The following is a 15,705-nucleotide window of genomic DNA, read 5'->3' on the forward strand; positions in this document are numbered from 1 at the left end:
TAATGTGTAGCACTTTGTTTTGTAGTATTGTTGTTATTGCATATTGGTACTATTTTTATGTTGACAGACGTTGGATTTTCTTTTCTTCAATAAACTATGTCATTAAATTTATATGTTATGTTACCGTAACAAGGTCGATGTCATGGAAATTGTTTAATATGGTACATTACAAAGGTTTCTGGCAATTTATTTTATGAATTGAATTATACTATTTTTTCGATTCAAGTAAAATGTTTACTTTCATATTTGCGTAATATTTGTTCTTTCGTATGACATGTGCGTTAGCACGGGTCAATGGTCTAGTTTTATGTAAAAGAAACATTGTTATGATTGCGATAAAAGAATATCTTTAAAAACTACATTTTTCGTAAAGTCTCCATCTTCTCCTTCTATTTTCCCTTCATTAATGAGAACTTTTGTTGAATTTTGAGAAACTCCTCTCGATAAAGCTACATACACTACAAGAAAAACTGCATTTTGCGACCTTTAAAATGGCAGATTGCGACTGTTAGAAGGGTCGCAGATGTACAATTGCGACCCTTCCCCAACAGTCACGGATGTTGGGGTCGCAAGTGTCTTTTGCGACCCTTCATAGAACAGCCGCACCAACTGCCGCAAAAGGCACTGCGACAGTTGCTAAGGGTCGCAAATGAGGAGATTCAAATGGATTTCAAGGGACTTGCGACAGTTGGTGAAGGGTCGCAGATGCATAAAATTTATTTATAAAAAAAACATTGCGACAGTTTGCAAGGGTCGCAGATGTTGAGTTAATTTAAAAAAAAAAATCAGTTTTTTCCTGAATTTTTAATAGAACTATTTACTAATAAAAAATATATAAAACTAAAATAATTCATAATAAAAAATATGAACAAATTCATAAACTAAAATATGAATTTTACATTCATATAAAATACAAACAAGTGATACAATAAGGTTTCTTGAGTTCCTAACATAAAAATTTAATCAATTATGTAGATGATATTTGGCGAGGAAGTTGTTTTGATCAACTAGAGATGAATAGACTCCAAAGAATGCTATGCTCTGTTTGGTGATTCTAAGTCTTCCGCCTAAAAATAAGTCAAAGATTATACAAGACACATCAATTAACAAAAATAAGTAATAATGTCACGCAAGTCATGATTCTAACTTATCGCGCAATTAAACTTATAATTACTTTCTGATATATCTGTCAAAAATAACCACTATGGAATTTTAGCTATTTCTTACAGAGAAGCTCACAAGATCAATTAATTGCATTCAATGTGAAACAAATAAATCATTACCCTTTCATTCAAAACACCAGTCTTGAGTTCAAGCAAAACTCCAGGGACTCCAGTATGGATGCTAGACCAGCATCTGAACCCTCCAAGCCTGTGCATTAAGAAAATCATTTACTACATTAGAATAGATTTGAGCCCACATATATGCATACCACCAATAGTAAATACCTTTGAAACTACGTTTGTAAGTTGACGAAATTAATATTCAATAGTAATGTAGAGGACAAATATTGAGTAAGGAATGAATCGAAAATATTTTATAACGGAATTTCATTTTAAAATGTATCAAAACTAACAGATTCAATAGTTTTGTTAGGCATTAGACAAGTTTCAGAAAAATCTATTTCATCCAAGAACAAGAACTTCCATCCCCTCCATATCAAACATCTATGGTAGCACTGGATTGTGCACCAAGAAAGAGACTTTCAGCACATGAACAATAATAGTATACTCACCACCAGCAGTATACTCAAGTGCAGCTGAAACTTGGCATATTGATGGAATTGCCGACGAATCCTGAGCACCGGCTCTTGCTATCCAAATAGCCGCACTTATTTCTGCATTTGTAACTGCTTCCTGTCCAGATGATCCACTGGACCCGATGGCCTCAAGCAGTGCCTGAACGAGAATATATGATAAATTTAAATATAAGTTGAAGTAGATCTTCATATATGAGATAGATTATTAATATATTCAAGCAAATGCCTCTAAAGCCATCAAAAGTTCCCCGTTCTCAAAAATGTATTAGGATTCATTTGATTTGCTAAAAAAGGTAGGAATATAGCACAAAAAAATTTGCTTAGTATTATATTTAAAATTTGATCATGGGATAGAGCAAAACAAAGGATAAGGTATAGGAGAATGATCTAAAATATTTTTACTCACTAAACTACAGAAGCAACTCTTAAGTAAAAAATACACCGTTTTGCCCCTCACTCCCAAAACACTAACACAAAAACAATCCAAAACACACACACAATACCGCCGGATTTTTAAACAAGGTTAATTTTTGGTACACATATTTATACATTCTCAATTTTAATTCTTAATGGTATAACAACATCTATAAACTTTTATGAAACTCATAATTTGGTAGAACACGCGTGAATTGTAACCAATCAACAAGAGGGATAGAACGTGTGTATTAGAGAGAGTGTTGATAGCATTCTTTGTATGAGTTAAGAGCACTTATAGGTAGTTGCTAAACCTGCAAAGTCACTAGCTCTTAAGATGAAGGTGGGGTTTTAAGTTACTAATATGTATAATAACTTTGGAAATTTAGAAATAGTGATTAAAGTCATATGTTAACGGGTAATTGAAAATGTAAACAAATTTAGTGAAGGAACTCAATAATAAAAAAATTAGTGACGTGAATGAAAGAAATATTGCACTTGCATTTAAAAGAGGGTGACTACAAGGTCTAGTTTTTGAACAAGAAAGCTCCACAAGGTCTATTTGCAAAATATCTCAGTCCAAGAAAGCTCCACAAAGTGATTCATAATTCATGTTCACCACTCTCAGGTACCTCAGCATGTATTGTTGTGTGACCAAAATATGGAAACAAATTAGAATGTAAACTAGAAGTAAAGTACCAAACAACACCTATATCAGATAAAGTAGCCACACAAAGTTCATTATGATCAGGCCAAATCAAGGATGAATTGTGCAAGTGCAGAGTTGGCATCTGACACATTTATGCATATAATGCACATTTATACATAAGCATATAATGAGCATTTATGTTATAAACACTTGCTTAGTCAAAAGGGCCCAAAGCTAACAACATCAAAATTCAATTTTCATTATGCTTACCTCAAAAGGTGTTAAATCAGTCTCCTCATTCAAGTTGTAAGAAGAATTTCCTGTTATCAATCTCAACAAAGGCTGAAAAGCAAAATAACTAGCCAACATTAGAGGCAATGAAGGGACTAGAGCTATATCATCATGTAATCATCAACACAAACCACAACAACTCATCAATAAGCAATGAAATTGAAATTAAAATATAATGAAATCAAAACTATAATAACACAACAACATTGCATTCCAAAGTTTAAACAGATTCAGCTATTAACTATCAAACAAAGTACATACTGTGAAAATGATACTTTTAACAATATTGGTCAAACCATTCTTGAACAAAAAGCTTAAACAGATTCAGCTACTGTCGCAAATTTCAAAACACAACTTAAAATATAACAACGAAATAATCAAATAAGAAAGAATTTCACTAACCTGGCCATAAGCATGCAGAGTATCGACCAAATCCAATGAGAAATCGATCAAATTCAGTGACAGTCGAGCAAATCCATCTCTGCAAATCATGTTAACTTCTATCAAATCATGTTGTGTCAATATTCCAAATAACATCTTTTTAGTAAAATGAATTCTATAAGATCATACTTTCATGTAAAAATCAATTATCTTCTGTATAAGTTCTGTGAGATCATAAAATGAGACCTCTGCACTTTGTCAATAAACAAATTGAAATTGCAAACATTACTAAAAAGAAAAGAGTCCAGAAAATTTCTTATTCTTTGCACGCGGACAAGCACAAGTTGAACATCAAGGGAAAAAAAAGGCACAAAACAATCAACTATCAGAATCTAATCAAAGTAACATAAAAAAGCAAGCTATAGAAAGCTAAGGTTACAATAATGTTATTCTTAAAATCAACAGTTTTTATCTGACAGGAACCTTAAAAACAACTCAAATCAGTTCATGAAATGTTATTCTTTGTTAATATACCATAACACTACGAAATCGTTTTGCAGTCAATAACACACAAATATTCATTCCTTACATGAAAAACTTAACAGCTTACATATTATATCAATTGAATACACATCAACAAAACATTTTGATCACTAAATTTTGAGTTCAAGTGTAGTCTGAACCATGCAAATGAAGCTCTCTGTATCAGATTCGTTACACTGTAATAAACACTTAACTCTCACTTTCAAGTTTCTACGAAAACTCAAAGTTCTAGCTATAGTAAACACGTCTTGAAACACGGAATCAAATCCAATTGAAGCTTATAATGAAACATACTATAAATCAACCAATCTCTCTTCAGATCCTAAAATCAAGGGGCATAAATACAAACCCCAAGCTACTAAAAAAACTTCCCTCAAGAAAACCACTTGGCACCGGTTTGTATTCACCGTAGAGTATCAGCCAGCGCGCGTTAACTAACTCTCACCTACAATGTATACCTCCCATATAACCACACATTGTTGAAAATCGATAAACGCACATTAACTGACTCTCAAACTACAATTTATAACCCACACATAACTACATGCCATAGAAAATCGGTCAACAAGTGTTAACTCTCAGCCCACAATTCATAGCTCTCACATGACCACGACGGCGACACCCGACGGCGAATCAACATAACAGAGTTGATCTCAACCAATTTAAAATTGGTTAGACAACACTAACAAAGTTGAATCAACATCTAAAAGCAGAAAATTTTAAAAAATAAAATTCTTAAATAAACAAAAGGAGAAAAGAAATTACAACCTAGAAATGAAGAGATACAGCGAGTGGAAAAGGAACCCAACTGTTGAAAAAGGAATAATCTGATAACCATGACAATTAATTAATGTAATAGTTGAAAAAACTAGCATAGATAGAAGTAGTAGCAAAATCATAATCGATAAGCAAAAAGAAGCTTTCGAACGTAAAAATTAAACTTTAAATGGGAAGAACTAAAATGAAGGAAGACGGTGCAGACTCACTGGATATGAGATTGAGGGTGAGGAACAGCAAGCTTCGATTGAGCCGGGGTTAGTGATGGTGAGATTGAGCCATGGGTTGGAGATTGAGATTCACGTTTGAATGGGGGAGAATGAGAAACGTGATGCTTTGGTGGGGGAGAGTGAGATTGTGGCTTTCGATTTGGGGGAAAGTGGATTGTGGGGGAGAGTGGTGGTTTCAGATTTGGGGAAAATGAAATTGATGAATGAAATTGGATTTTAGGGTTTTGAAGCTATGGGAGGAGACTCAAATTGCAGGAGCGGGAGTGTCAAAATATTTGGCCAAAAATTTTATTGTGAAAGGGCGCTTAAAAAAGGTTGTAAAACCTGCGACCCTTAAGCCTAAAAGTCGCGATAACTGTCGCAAAAGTGTAATCTGCAACAGTTCTAAGCCAAAGGGTCGCAAAGTAAGTGTCGCAAAATGACAAATTTCTTGTAGTGATATAATTGACCATGACTGAAAACATGTCATGGAAGATAGATTCCGACATTGGGAATGGTCTGCCCTTTAACATTAATTTTATCTCGCATTTGTTACTATTATTTTTTTAGAGGATTTAAAGTTCAATCTTTAACATAATATTTTGCTCACGTTTATTACTAATATTTTTTTCAGAGGATTTAAAGTTCAATCTTTAACATTATTTTTTGCTCACGTTTGTTACTAATATTTTTTTTAGAGTATTTAAAGTTCAATCTTTAACATTATTTTTTTCTCACGTTTGTTACTAATCTTTTTTTAGAGGATTTAAAGTCAAATCTTTAACATTATTTTTTGCTCATTTTTGTTACTAATCTTTTTTTTTTAGAGAATTTATAGTCCAATCTTCAACAATATTTTTTGCTCACATCTATTACTAATCTTTTTTAGAGGATTTAAAGTCCAATCTTTAACAATATTTTTTGCTCACGTTTGTTACTAATTTTTTTTAGAGGATTTAAATTCCAATATTTAACATTATTTTTTGCTCACGTTTGTTACTAATCTTTTTTTTAGAGGATTTAAACTTCAATCTTTTCCATTATTTTTTACTCACGTTTGTTACAATTGTTCAAAGACTAAGGATGAGTAATTTATATCAATAAAATAATATGGAATATTGTTTTTTGTGGAAGGGATATGAAAATACCTGACAATCTTTGTCGGTTGTATTGAGGGGAACAACACAGATGTACAACATAAAAGCGGCTGATAAAAAAGTAACATGAGTTGTTCTTTTGTGCTAGTTTTTTTGTGAGTTTAATCTTTGGTTAACAGAGGTAAAAGAGGGCTGACGGTGACGATTAGTGACATGGATTACTAATCCACGTATTATTTTATAATTGGCTATTTGTATATAAAAGTAAGGGTATTTTTGGAAAGAAAAGTCCAACCCAAAGATGTGCTTATAGATACAAAAAAAAAGCACACTATCATAGTTTGTATAAGCAATTACAAACCAGCAAAGTCAGATAATTCTTAAAATTAATCGTAAATAATTTGGATCATAATCATTTATAAACCAGCAAAGTCAAATAATCCATAAAATTAATCAACTTTGATTGGTTGTAACATGAAAGAAAAAAAAAACTTACAGGTTAATTCTGAATTCTGATGCAGAGGGCGGAGAGAGGTTGAGAAAAACTAAACAATGCGGGAACGAACTATGAAATGTGAGAACCCTACTTATTAATATTTTTAATATAGTGCTAACAAATCTTTTTCTAAAAGATTTTGAATCATAATAATTTGCTCAAGTTTATTACTAATATATTTATCAGAGGATTTAAAGTCCAATTTTTTAACATTATTTTTCTCTCATGTTTGTTACTAAATTTTTTTTTTTTGCTCACGTTTGTTACTAATATTTTATTACAGGATTTAAAGTCTAATCTTTAACATTATTTTTTGCTCATGTTTGTTACTAATCTTTTTTTAGAGGATTTAAAGTCCAATCATTAACAATATTTTTTACTCGCGTTTGTTACTAATTTTTTTTACAGGATTTATAGTCCAATCCTCATTGGCTATTATTTTTGTTTAAAAAAAATTAAAAAAACTCATAGACTCGTGAGAAATAAAGCAGGAAAAAACATAAACTTTGGATTATTTTTTTTCATAAGTGATTATTGTTCAACTTTGATTATCTCAAATTCTGATTCATTAATTCTTCTAACAGAAAGATATTCAATTCATGCCGTGGACCTTAAAGATATTCCATTCAATGGTGCTTCAAAAGTATTAATCAAGTTCGTGAGCCTTGGAACTTTCTAATTTTTTAGAGGTGATGAGATGTGATCAGAGGGTACTATGATGAATTCTGGATCGATTTGAATTCATGAGAAGCGACATAATGAATGCAAATATAATTTTTAAACTTTTTGTGAGTTTGATCTGTTGTTAACGGTGGTAAAAGAAAGTTAACGGTGACGATTAGTTACATTGATTATTAATCCACATGTTATTTTATAATTGGCAATTTGTATTTAAAATTAAGGGTATTTTTGGAAAGAAAATTCCAACCCAAAAGTGTGCTGAAAGGAGCAGTTTTCTTTAAATATAGTATAGATTTTTAGTCCTAATCTTTTTTTTTTAGAGGATTTAAAGTCCAATCTTTAACATTATTATTTTTTGCTCACGTTTGTTACTAATCTTTTTTTAGAGGATTTAAAGTCCAATCTTTAACATTATTTTTTGCTCACGTTTGTTACTAATCTTTTTTTTAAAAGATTTAAAGTCCAATCTTTAACAATATTTTTTGCTCACGTTTGTTACTAATCTTTTTTTAGTGGATTTAAAGTCCAATCTTTAACATTATTTTTTGCTCACGTTTGTTGCTAATCTTTTTTTAGAGGATTTAAAGTCCAATCCTTACAATTATTTTTTGCTCACGTTTGTTACAATTGATCAAAGGCTAAGGAAGAGTAACTTATATTAATAAAATAATATGGAAATATTGTTTTTTGTAGAAGAAATAAAATAATACGGAATTAATACTGTTTTTTGTGGAAGAGATATGAAAATACTTGACAATCTTTGTCGGTTGTATTGAGGGGAACAACACAGATGTACAACATAAAATCTGCTGATAAAAAAGTAACATGAGTTTTTGTTTTGTGCTAGTTTTTTGTGAGTTTGATCTGTGGTTAACGGAGGTAAAAGATGGTTAACTGGGACGATTAGTGGCGAGGGTTAACTGGGACGATTAGTGGCGAGGGTTAGTAATCCACGTGTTATTTTATAATTGACTAACAGTAAAAACATTTCATAAGTAATTTGTGTGTAAGTTTTCTCCTTAAATTAAATTTATTATTATTTGTTGCTACATGTGTTTTGTATTTAAAATTAAAATTTAAAATTAAGGATATTTTTGGAAAGAAAAGTCCAACCCAAAAGTGTGCTGAAAGGGGTAGTTTTCTTTATATATAGTATAGATAATAAATAATTTAACCCAAAATCTTAGATTCCTTTTATAAATTGTTGTAGATAATATTGTTCTTATTGCAACGAGAATTCTTTTTCACAATTGGATCAATAAACCCATGATATCTCATTTTATTCAACAGTGAAATTTATTGAACTAATGATGAAAACTTATTTGTTCAAGATACAAACCATAGGACTAGCCTAAAATATAGCTTAGAATTCATTAGTTTTAAAGTTTTTTGGTTTTTCTCATGAGAAGAGGCAGTATTATATCAACCATAGAAATACTTATAACTTTCATTCACATTGATAGTTTGTCAGATTGAGAGCACATTCATCAGTATTTTAACAACCACTTGAATGTGTAACTGAAAATCTGAGTCAACTAGTTCCCACCATTGGTCTTCAATGCAGAGTAGACTTTTGATGTCATATACTCCCTCCGTCCCCTTTTAAATGACCTAATTTTAAAAAGTGTATTATTCATATAACATACTTTGACCTCATTTTTCTATTAATACATAAATACAAAATATAGCATATAAGATCTTGTTGGATTCGTCACGACGAATATTTTAAAAATATCAAATTTTCATAATTTTTTCTAATAAATTATTAAAGATATTTAAGTTAAAAATTGTGCATTGGCATACGTGACATGGTCAACTAGGTCACTTAATATGGGACGGAGGGAGTAATACTTATGATCTAGCTGGAATTATTCTCCATTCGGTCTAGGAAGGTAGAAGGAAGTAACATTGAAATTAGAATAACATTATACTTTGCCAATTTGCAAGAACACATGCTTGTACGTATTATTAATAATCACTATTAAAAATCTCAGTCAACTTATCCTCCCTCATGGCTAGCTAATTATGCGGAGTAGACTTTTATTTAGCTGTAATCACTTTTTTTTTTTTTTGTCAAAAAAAGAAGAAGCTGCATACACTCTTAAAAAGTTGAAATAAAACTCAAACGATATAGCATGTCATTTTGTAATATGTTTGTACACTTTTAGACCGGGTCCATGTTAGATTTCCTCATTTTTAACATTAAGTTTCTACAAGTTGAAATTAGTCAACCCCACTTAATGAGATAAGACTTGTTTCTATAAATTTAAATTAATATTTTAAGTTAAATATTTGTACACCCTCTTTTTTTAACTTTAGAAACTAACCCAATATTTTAAACTCCGTTGATTCTCAATTCTCTCTTTGCTTTAATTTCTACATATTTTAATGAGCAAAGAAGTTGCATAGATTGACCATCGATCTATATAAAAAGGGAAGTTCTCAAGTGTATAAGGTACAAGAGAGGAGAAACTTCCATATATCCAAACAAGTCTCATAATCTAGCTATAGTAAATGGCAAAATCATCCTCCTCCTCCTCCTCTATCAAACCTAAACAAACACATGAGGTATTCCTTAGCTTCAGAGGCGAGGATACTCGTAAAAAATTCACAAGCCATCTCAATAGTGCACTAAGAAGGTTAGATATCAAGACTTACATAGATGACAATCTTGAAAGAGGAGATGAAATATCACAAGCGCTTCTCAAGGCGATAGATGATGCAAAACTTTCTGTGATTGTTTTTTCAAAAAACTATGCAACTTCTAAATGGTGTTTGGATGAAGTTGTGAAGATACTTGAGTGTAGAAAAAACAAAGGGCAAATTATACTTCCAGTTTTCTATGAAGTTGATCCTTTCCATGTTCGACACCAATTAGGAAGTTATGCTGAGGCATTTGTAAAGCATGAGCAGCGTTTTGCAAGTACAATGAATATTGTGCAAAAATGGAGGGATGCTTTGGGAGAAGCAGCCAACCATTCTGGGTGGGATTGCTCCATCAACAGGTAAAAAAAATTTATCATATTAATGTTATTTGATTAACTATTAGAAAAATAAGATTTTTAAAAAAATGAAGTATGTCTATATTTTTCCATGTTTGTACAAACAGAACAGAAGCTGAACTTGTTGAGGAAATTGGGATGGATGTGCTGCAAAAGTTGAATCATGTTTATGTTGGTGATCTGGATCACCAAATTACTAAATTAGAGCAACTTGCACAACTTCAGCTGCAATACTATAAAAGCATAGATACTTATGAAAATCAACTAAGTCATGAGGCAACGGTTCAACGCATAACTGAACTTAAGATGAAGAGAAGCGTTCGCATGCTTCGTTTGACACGTGAGATGCTTTCATACATGGAAGATTCAGAAACTTACGAAAAACTATTTTAGTTGCATTATACATGTGCTTTTTCTTTTACATGTTTATCAATGTATGTGTTACAAAACTTTTTTTGTTTTTAAAAAAAAAAATGTGGTACAAAACTTTGATCAAAATGTATGTGACTATGAGTTTTGTAAACTCGAGGATATCAAAATAAAGATGGAAGTAATATTTTCTTAAATAGCATTAAACCACAAGTAAACTCTCCAAATTTTCTTGAACCATGTACTTTTTGTTTGATGCTGCAAAACGAAAAGCATTTAACTTTCAGAGAGTTAAAGAGCTTATGCATAGAGTGCAACATAGTCCCATATAAATCCAACATTGTCCTATGCCCTAGCAGTTGCAGTTCTAGCGTTTCAAGGCAAGGCATCAAACATTATTAACAGTCAATATCTAGTAAAGTTAGAAGAAATATTGAAGGGAGGAGAAGGTAATTGAGAACTGTCTGAGAACAAGTTCATTGTCAAAGGAAGAATCTTAACGTAAAGTTCAGAAATAAATTGATGCTCTCAATACACCAAACTACAAGTACCAAAGTTTCTCTCATCCTAGAGACAATGTTTTTAAGTGTAATGAATTTGGATAATGAATATGATCTTCACATATTTGGACAATGTTTTTAAGTGTAATGAATCTGAAGCTACTTTTTTTTGTTTTTTTTTTTTAAACTGCGAAACTTATTAAACGCAAGCAAGCACATGACACGCAAACACTTACGAAAGTGTGTTCCGTTAATAAGCGGAAAACACTTGCAAAACATCAGCCACAAAGACAACTAGCTACAACCAGAAAGTGTCCCCCCTCAAAAAGCAGGAAACAGAAAATGCAGCAGGGGTTGAATCTCGACAGAAGAGAAACTGCCTAGCAGAAACATAGCAGCTGAAAAAAACTGCCAAACGCCCACAGCAGCCTCGAAAACCAAAAAACAGCATCACAGATCACCACCAGCCACTCCCTACTCTCGACAGATACAATCCCTGTGGTCTCAACACCATTCATAATACAAGAAAGCTGTACTTTTTGGCCGACGCAAGCTCCACTGCCAAGATAAAACCATAATCTCCTCTACCATTTCCTCCACTTGTACACTCAAATTTTTGAAAATTCTCTCGCTTTTGGGACTTACAAATCACCTAATTTGTAGCATTCCAAATAATCCAAAACCCCTTTTGCAACTTCAAATCTCTTGCTTCGCCACTTAAGCAATGAAAATGATCCAAAAGGTTTTGAGGAGGAGCAAAATAGATTCGTATCCAGTCCAAAAATTTGCGCCAAACTCGAGATGCTATATGACAGCGAAGAAAGAGATTGTTTGCGGTCTCTGCTACCCCATCACACAGCACACAATTAATAGAGGATTCCGGGTCTAACACATTCCGTAAAGCAAGGTTAGTTCGAATTGGAATACGGTCCCGAAGGAGCTTCCAAGCGAATGCAACCACTTATCTGAAGCTACTAAAACTTAAGCTAGAAGAATGCTTTTTTTACTAACAAACTCATTGTCAATGCAGGCTTATTTATCATACAATTTCAAAATCCATTTCAACTTCACATGCACTTCTATCAATTGGCAGAAACCCAATTCAACTTCTCCTTGTTTCTAACGCACAAATCTTTCACCCTTACCTAAAATATATTAGAGACTTAAAAGGAAATATCACTTAGGTTTCTTAATATTCTTTACCATGTTTGATCTTAAATGTACAAATCAAATTTGAGAATACATGTCTCTAAATTGATAACAAACATGTTCAACTATGTTTTTCTTCTCAATTATGTAATGTAGAAAACTAGTAAGTAGACACCACCTGGTATGATACAGAGGAAATAAATATGCAACAAAAAATGATTAGCATGTTCAGTAATAGAATATCTTTTCTTCCCACTCTCACAGTGAGTCGAGACCATAGAGGAAACAAATTGAGAGAGGATCCAACGTAAAGGAAATATATTAAGAAAATGGTGTACTTCGATCTCATATAACAATGAAAAAAATTGAAAGGACAAACTAGAAGAAGCAAGACATAAATCCAAAAACCATATTGAAAACATCCCACACAAACATTACAACGAATTAAAACTCCACTTGTACAAATGAAAATAACTAGACCCTGCTTGTGCCAAGAACCAAAGTCTTAATTTTGATTAGTGATGCAATAACATCTGCCATATTAATTCTTGCGTCAGGTGAATCTTCACAACAATTCAGGGCTAAACCAAAAATAGATGACATGTAAGTCAATATGTCATCAATTTGTTCCCCAATTTGTTGGACTAAATTTGAATCCAAGATCTCCATAATTGAATTAGGCAATGATCGACTGATCCATGTCTTCAAGCTTAGTTCTGCAACAAACATATCATCTGTTGGCTTTCTTCTTGTGAAGATTTCCATTAGCATGATCCCATAGCTGTACACATCTCCTTTGACCGAAACAATTCCCTTAGATCCATACTCTGCATGTTAACACTAGTTATCAAATAGTGTAAACAATAAGGCTTAGATCTATACTATTTACACATTAATTACGAATATAACATGTTGATTACAAATGTGTGTTGTAGATCTTTTTGTTGACAAAATCAAATACATTGGTTGGGACTGAAAACATAAAGAAGAAAATGTTAAGTAAAAGAGAAGAAATGACCTGGTGCAAGGTATCCAATAGTAGCTAAAGTCTGTGTATGAGTTTTAGATTGTCCTTCATCCATGAGCTTGGCAATACCAAAATCGCTAACATGTGCAACCATATTTTCATCCAACAAGACATTGGAAGGCTTTAGATCACAATGAACCACTGGTATTGAAGAACCATGATGGAGATATTCCAATGCAGATGCAACATCTATCATTATATTTAACCTTTGCAAGAAACTTAGACAATAGTTATTTGAATATAACCAACTGTCTACACTTCCATTTGACATGAACTTCATCACCAATGATTTGAAATCAAGATTTGAGCAGCTACTGATAATCTTTACCAGATTTCGATGTCGTAGATTTCTCATTGCATTGCATTCTGCATCAAAGCTCTTTGATTTTGCCTCTGATTGCAAATCAAATACTTTAACTGCAATCATCTCACCATCAGGAAGCTCCCCCTTGATACACAGAGCCAAAGCTCCCCCTTCCAAGTACTTTTCTCTCATTGAATCCATTTGTTGCTTGCAGAAGTTCATAATATGATATTCTTCTTGGAGCTCCTAAAGCTGATAAACCCCTTTCAAGAGTTTTTTCAATACTTTTCCTTTTAAGTCTAAAACATATGATGCATGCAACAACCAGAAAGGCTGACCCAACCCAACTATGGGAAGTATCCATTTGAGTAATATCTTCTTTGCCATTGACATTTTCTTATCTTGTTTGCCACAAGGTGGTACTTGAAGGCGAGGATCGCCACAAAGTGCATCATTATGCATAAATGATTGAGCTGTGAAATTTTTGAAATGTCCACCAACAGGAATCTCTCCTTGTAACCTATTATATGAGAAGTTGATGTTTTGAAGATACACAAGTGATTCTAAGGATTTTGGAATAACACCAGTTAACATATTTTGGGACAAGTCCAAGGAGATCAAGCTTACCATTTGACCAAGTGATTTGAGAATTGATCCATTCAATTTATTATCTGCTAAGCAGAGATTCTGCAATGTTTGTAAGGAACTGATGGTTGTTGGAATGTTGCTTGAAATCTGATTTCTTGATAGGTATAATAGTATAATTGCTCTCAAATTCCCAATCTCAAGTGGAAGATTACCAATGAAGGCATTAGAGGACAAGTCTATCTCTAAGATATCTATGACACTCCAAAGAGAGGAAGGTATCTTAGAGTTCAGACTGTTAGATCCTATGTATAACCTTATAATAGAAGTCATATTTCCTAAACATGTTGGTAAAACTCCAGAGAGCTTATTATTGTTTAGATACAACTCACCCAAACTCTTCATTTCACAAAACTCTTCAATAAATGATCCTTATAGTCCATTTTTGCCAAGACTCAAATGCTGAAGTTTCTGTAACCCTTTGACTGAACGAGGTATTGGTCTATTTATATTATTGTCATACAAAGAAAGTGATAACAAGTTGCTCATGTTTCCAACTTCTACGGGAATATTACCCTCAATTCCACATGATTGTGCCCGGACGAAAACTGAAGTTATGTTTCCAATTGACTTAGGAAGATTGGGTACATAATTCCCTGATAAGTCTAGATATTTCAAATATCTACAATTTGTCAAGGAAGTAAAGAATTGATGAGAGTCTTCTATTGTCAAATTGTTGTCAGATGTGTAAAATGATTTGAGGAACCTTAAATCTCCAAAAGCAATATTGGGTAGAGTTCCACTGAATGCATTGTCACTCAATTGAAATACAATAAGATTAGAAGAGTTGAATACACTATTTGGAATATTTCCAACAAAATTGTTATGATCCAAGAGTAGATATTGCAGACTAGGAAGGTTATATCCCATATTTGATGGAATTGTGCCTGAGAGGTGATTATGTTCAAGATGCAAGCCTGTGAGTGATGATATGTTGAAGATTATGGAAGGAATAGATCCACTTAACCTATTGTTAAACAAGATTAGAACCTCAAGTTTATCAAGATAGCCAATCTCCTCGGGTATCGAACCTGGAAATGGATATAAGAAACAATGTTAATAAGATGGTATTCATGGTTATTGCTCGAATAGTGATCCTTCATCTTGTATATGGTTAATGTTTTGGGAACACAAAAAAGGACAATAAACTATCCGACCACTTTTTTCCTTTTTTCTTTTTGCTTGCGGAGCTAACATATACTTCATTCCATGTGCTTTGGTTTAGCTATCTACTCGCGTGTTTACAGTTGGCAATATATAGAAATCCTCATAAAGAAATACTAGAATAAAAAACTAAAAATTTAAACACTATCATTAAGGGTGTAACAGTTTCGTTTGGATCGGCTTTTAGTCGAAAAAATGTCCAAACCGATGAAATCTTCATCGGTTTGGTTTGGTTCGGTTTTCACTCT

The 15,705-nt window shown here is 32.6% G+C and overlaps 3 protein-coding genes and 1 pseudogene across 5 annotated transcripts; 1 reads left to right on the forward strand and 3 right to left on the reverse strand.

Moving 5' to 3' along the window:
• Window positions 1-877: 877 nt before the first annotated feature.
• On the reverse strand, window positions 878-5,482 carry LOC146899661 (AUGMIN subunit 5-like). Of its 3 annotated transcripts, none has more exons than XM_085737582.1 (5): window positions 3,516-5,482; window positions 3,093-3,164; window positions 1,736-1,898; window positions 1,284-1,371; window positions 878-1,067 (listed from the first exon to the last, which is right to left on the reverse strand). In XM_085737582.1, exons 1-4 carry the CDS (start codon window positions 3,648-3,650, stop codon window positions 1,292-1,294), a joined length of 450 nt encoding a protein of 149 aa, XP_085593708.1. In that variant the 5' UTR covers window positions 3,651-5,482; the 3' UTR covers window positions 878-1,067; window positions 1,284-1,291. The 3 variants fall into 3 exon arrangements, 2 of the variants coding, with proteins under 2 accessions (XP_085593708.1, XP_085593707.1); XM_085737581.1 differs by having other exon boundaries at window positions 1,284-1,356; window positions 3,516-5,396; XR_015023433.1 differs by lacking the exons at window positions 3,093-3,164; window positions 3,516-5,482 and adding an exon at window positions 2,676-2,821.
• A 3,703-nt stretch (window positions 5,483-9,185) lies between these two features.
• Window positions 9,186-10,865, forward strand: LOC146899662 (toll/interleukin-1 receptor-like protein). Its single transcript, XM_085737563.1, has 2 exons — window positions 9,186-10,302; window positions 10,407-10,865. Exons 1-2 carry the CDS (start codon window positions 9,812-9,814, stop codon window positions 10,690-10,692), a joined length of 777 nt encoding a protein of 258 aa, XP_085593689.1. The 5' UTR covers window positions 9,186-9,811; the 3' UTR covers window positions 10,693-10,865.
• Window positions 10,866-12,620: 1,755 nt separating this feature from the next.
• LOC146899663 (putative LRR receptor-like serine/threonine-protein kinase At3g47570) lies at window positions 12,621-15,459 on the reverse strand. Its single transcript, XM_085737559.1, has 2 exons — window positions 13,336-15,459; window positions 12,621-13,144 (listed from the first exon to the last, which is right to left on the reverse strand). The coding sequence occupies exons 1-2, from the start codon at window positions 13,868-13,870 to the stop codon at window positions 12,792-12,794; spliced, it is 888 nt and encodes a 295-aa protein (XP_085593685.1). The 5' UTR covers window positions 13,871-15,459; the 3' UTR covers window positions 12,621-12,791.
• Window positions 14,666-15,396, reverse strand: LOC146899664 (uncharacterized; annotated as a pseudogene).
• Window positions 15,460-15,705: the final 246 nt, after the last annotated feature.

The sequence above is a fragment of the Medicago sativa genome, chromosome 8 (assembly GCF_051527215.1).
Source record: "Medicago sativa cultivar Bolivia chromosome 8, Bolivia_mono, whole genome shotgun sequence".
In the NCBI taxonomy this organism is placed as follows: Eukaryota; Viridiplantae; Streptophyta; class Magnoliopsida; order Fabales; family Fabaceae; genus Medicago; species Medicago sativa.

Bases quoted from the DNA above. Each gene is read 5' to 3' on its own strand.
- LOC146899661 (XM_085737582.1), bottom strand. From the start codon at position 3,650: ATGTTATTTGGAATATTGACACAACATGATTTGATAGAAGTTAACATG. The intron at 3,165-3,515 runs GTTAGTGAAATT...TTTGCTTTTCAG, and splicing joins CTCTGCATGCTTATGGCCAG to CCTTTGTTGAGATTGATAAC. The intron at 1,372-1,735 runs GTGAGTATACTA...CTTAATGCACAG, and splicing joins ACTTGAGTATACTGCTGGTG to GCTTGGAGGGTTCAGATGCT.
- LOC146899662 (XM_085737563.1), top strand. From the start codon at position 9,812: ATGGCAAAATCATCCTCCTCCTCCTCCTCTATCAAACCTAAACAAACA. The intron at 10,303-10,406 runs GTAAAAAAAATT...TTGTACAAACAG, and splicing joins TGGGATTGCTCCATCAACAG to AACAGAAGCTGAACTTGTTG.
- LOC146899663 (XM_085737559.1), bottom strand. From the start codon at position 13,870: ATGAACTTCTGCAAGCAACAAATGGATTCAATGAGAGAAAAGTACTTG. The intron at 13,145-13,335 runs GTCATTTCTTCT...GTTAACATGCAG, and splicing joins TATTGGATACCTTGCACCAG to AGTATGGATCTAAGGGAATT.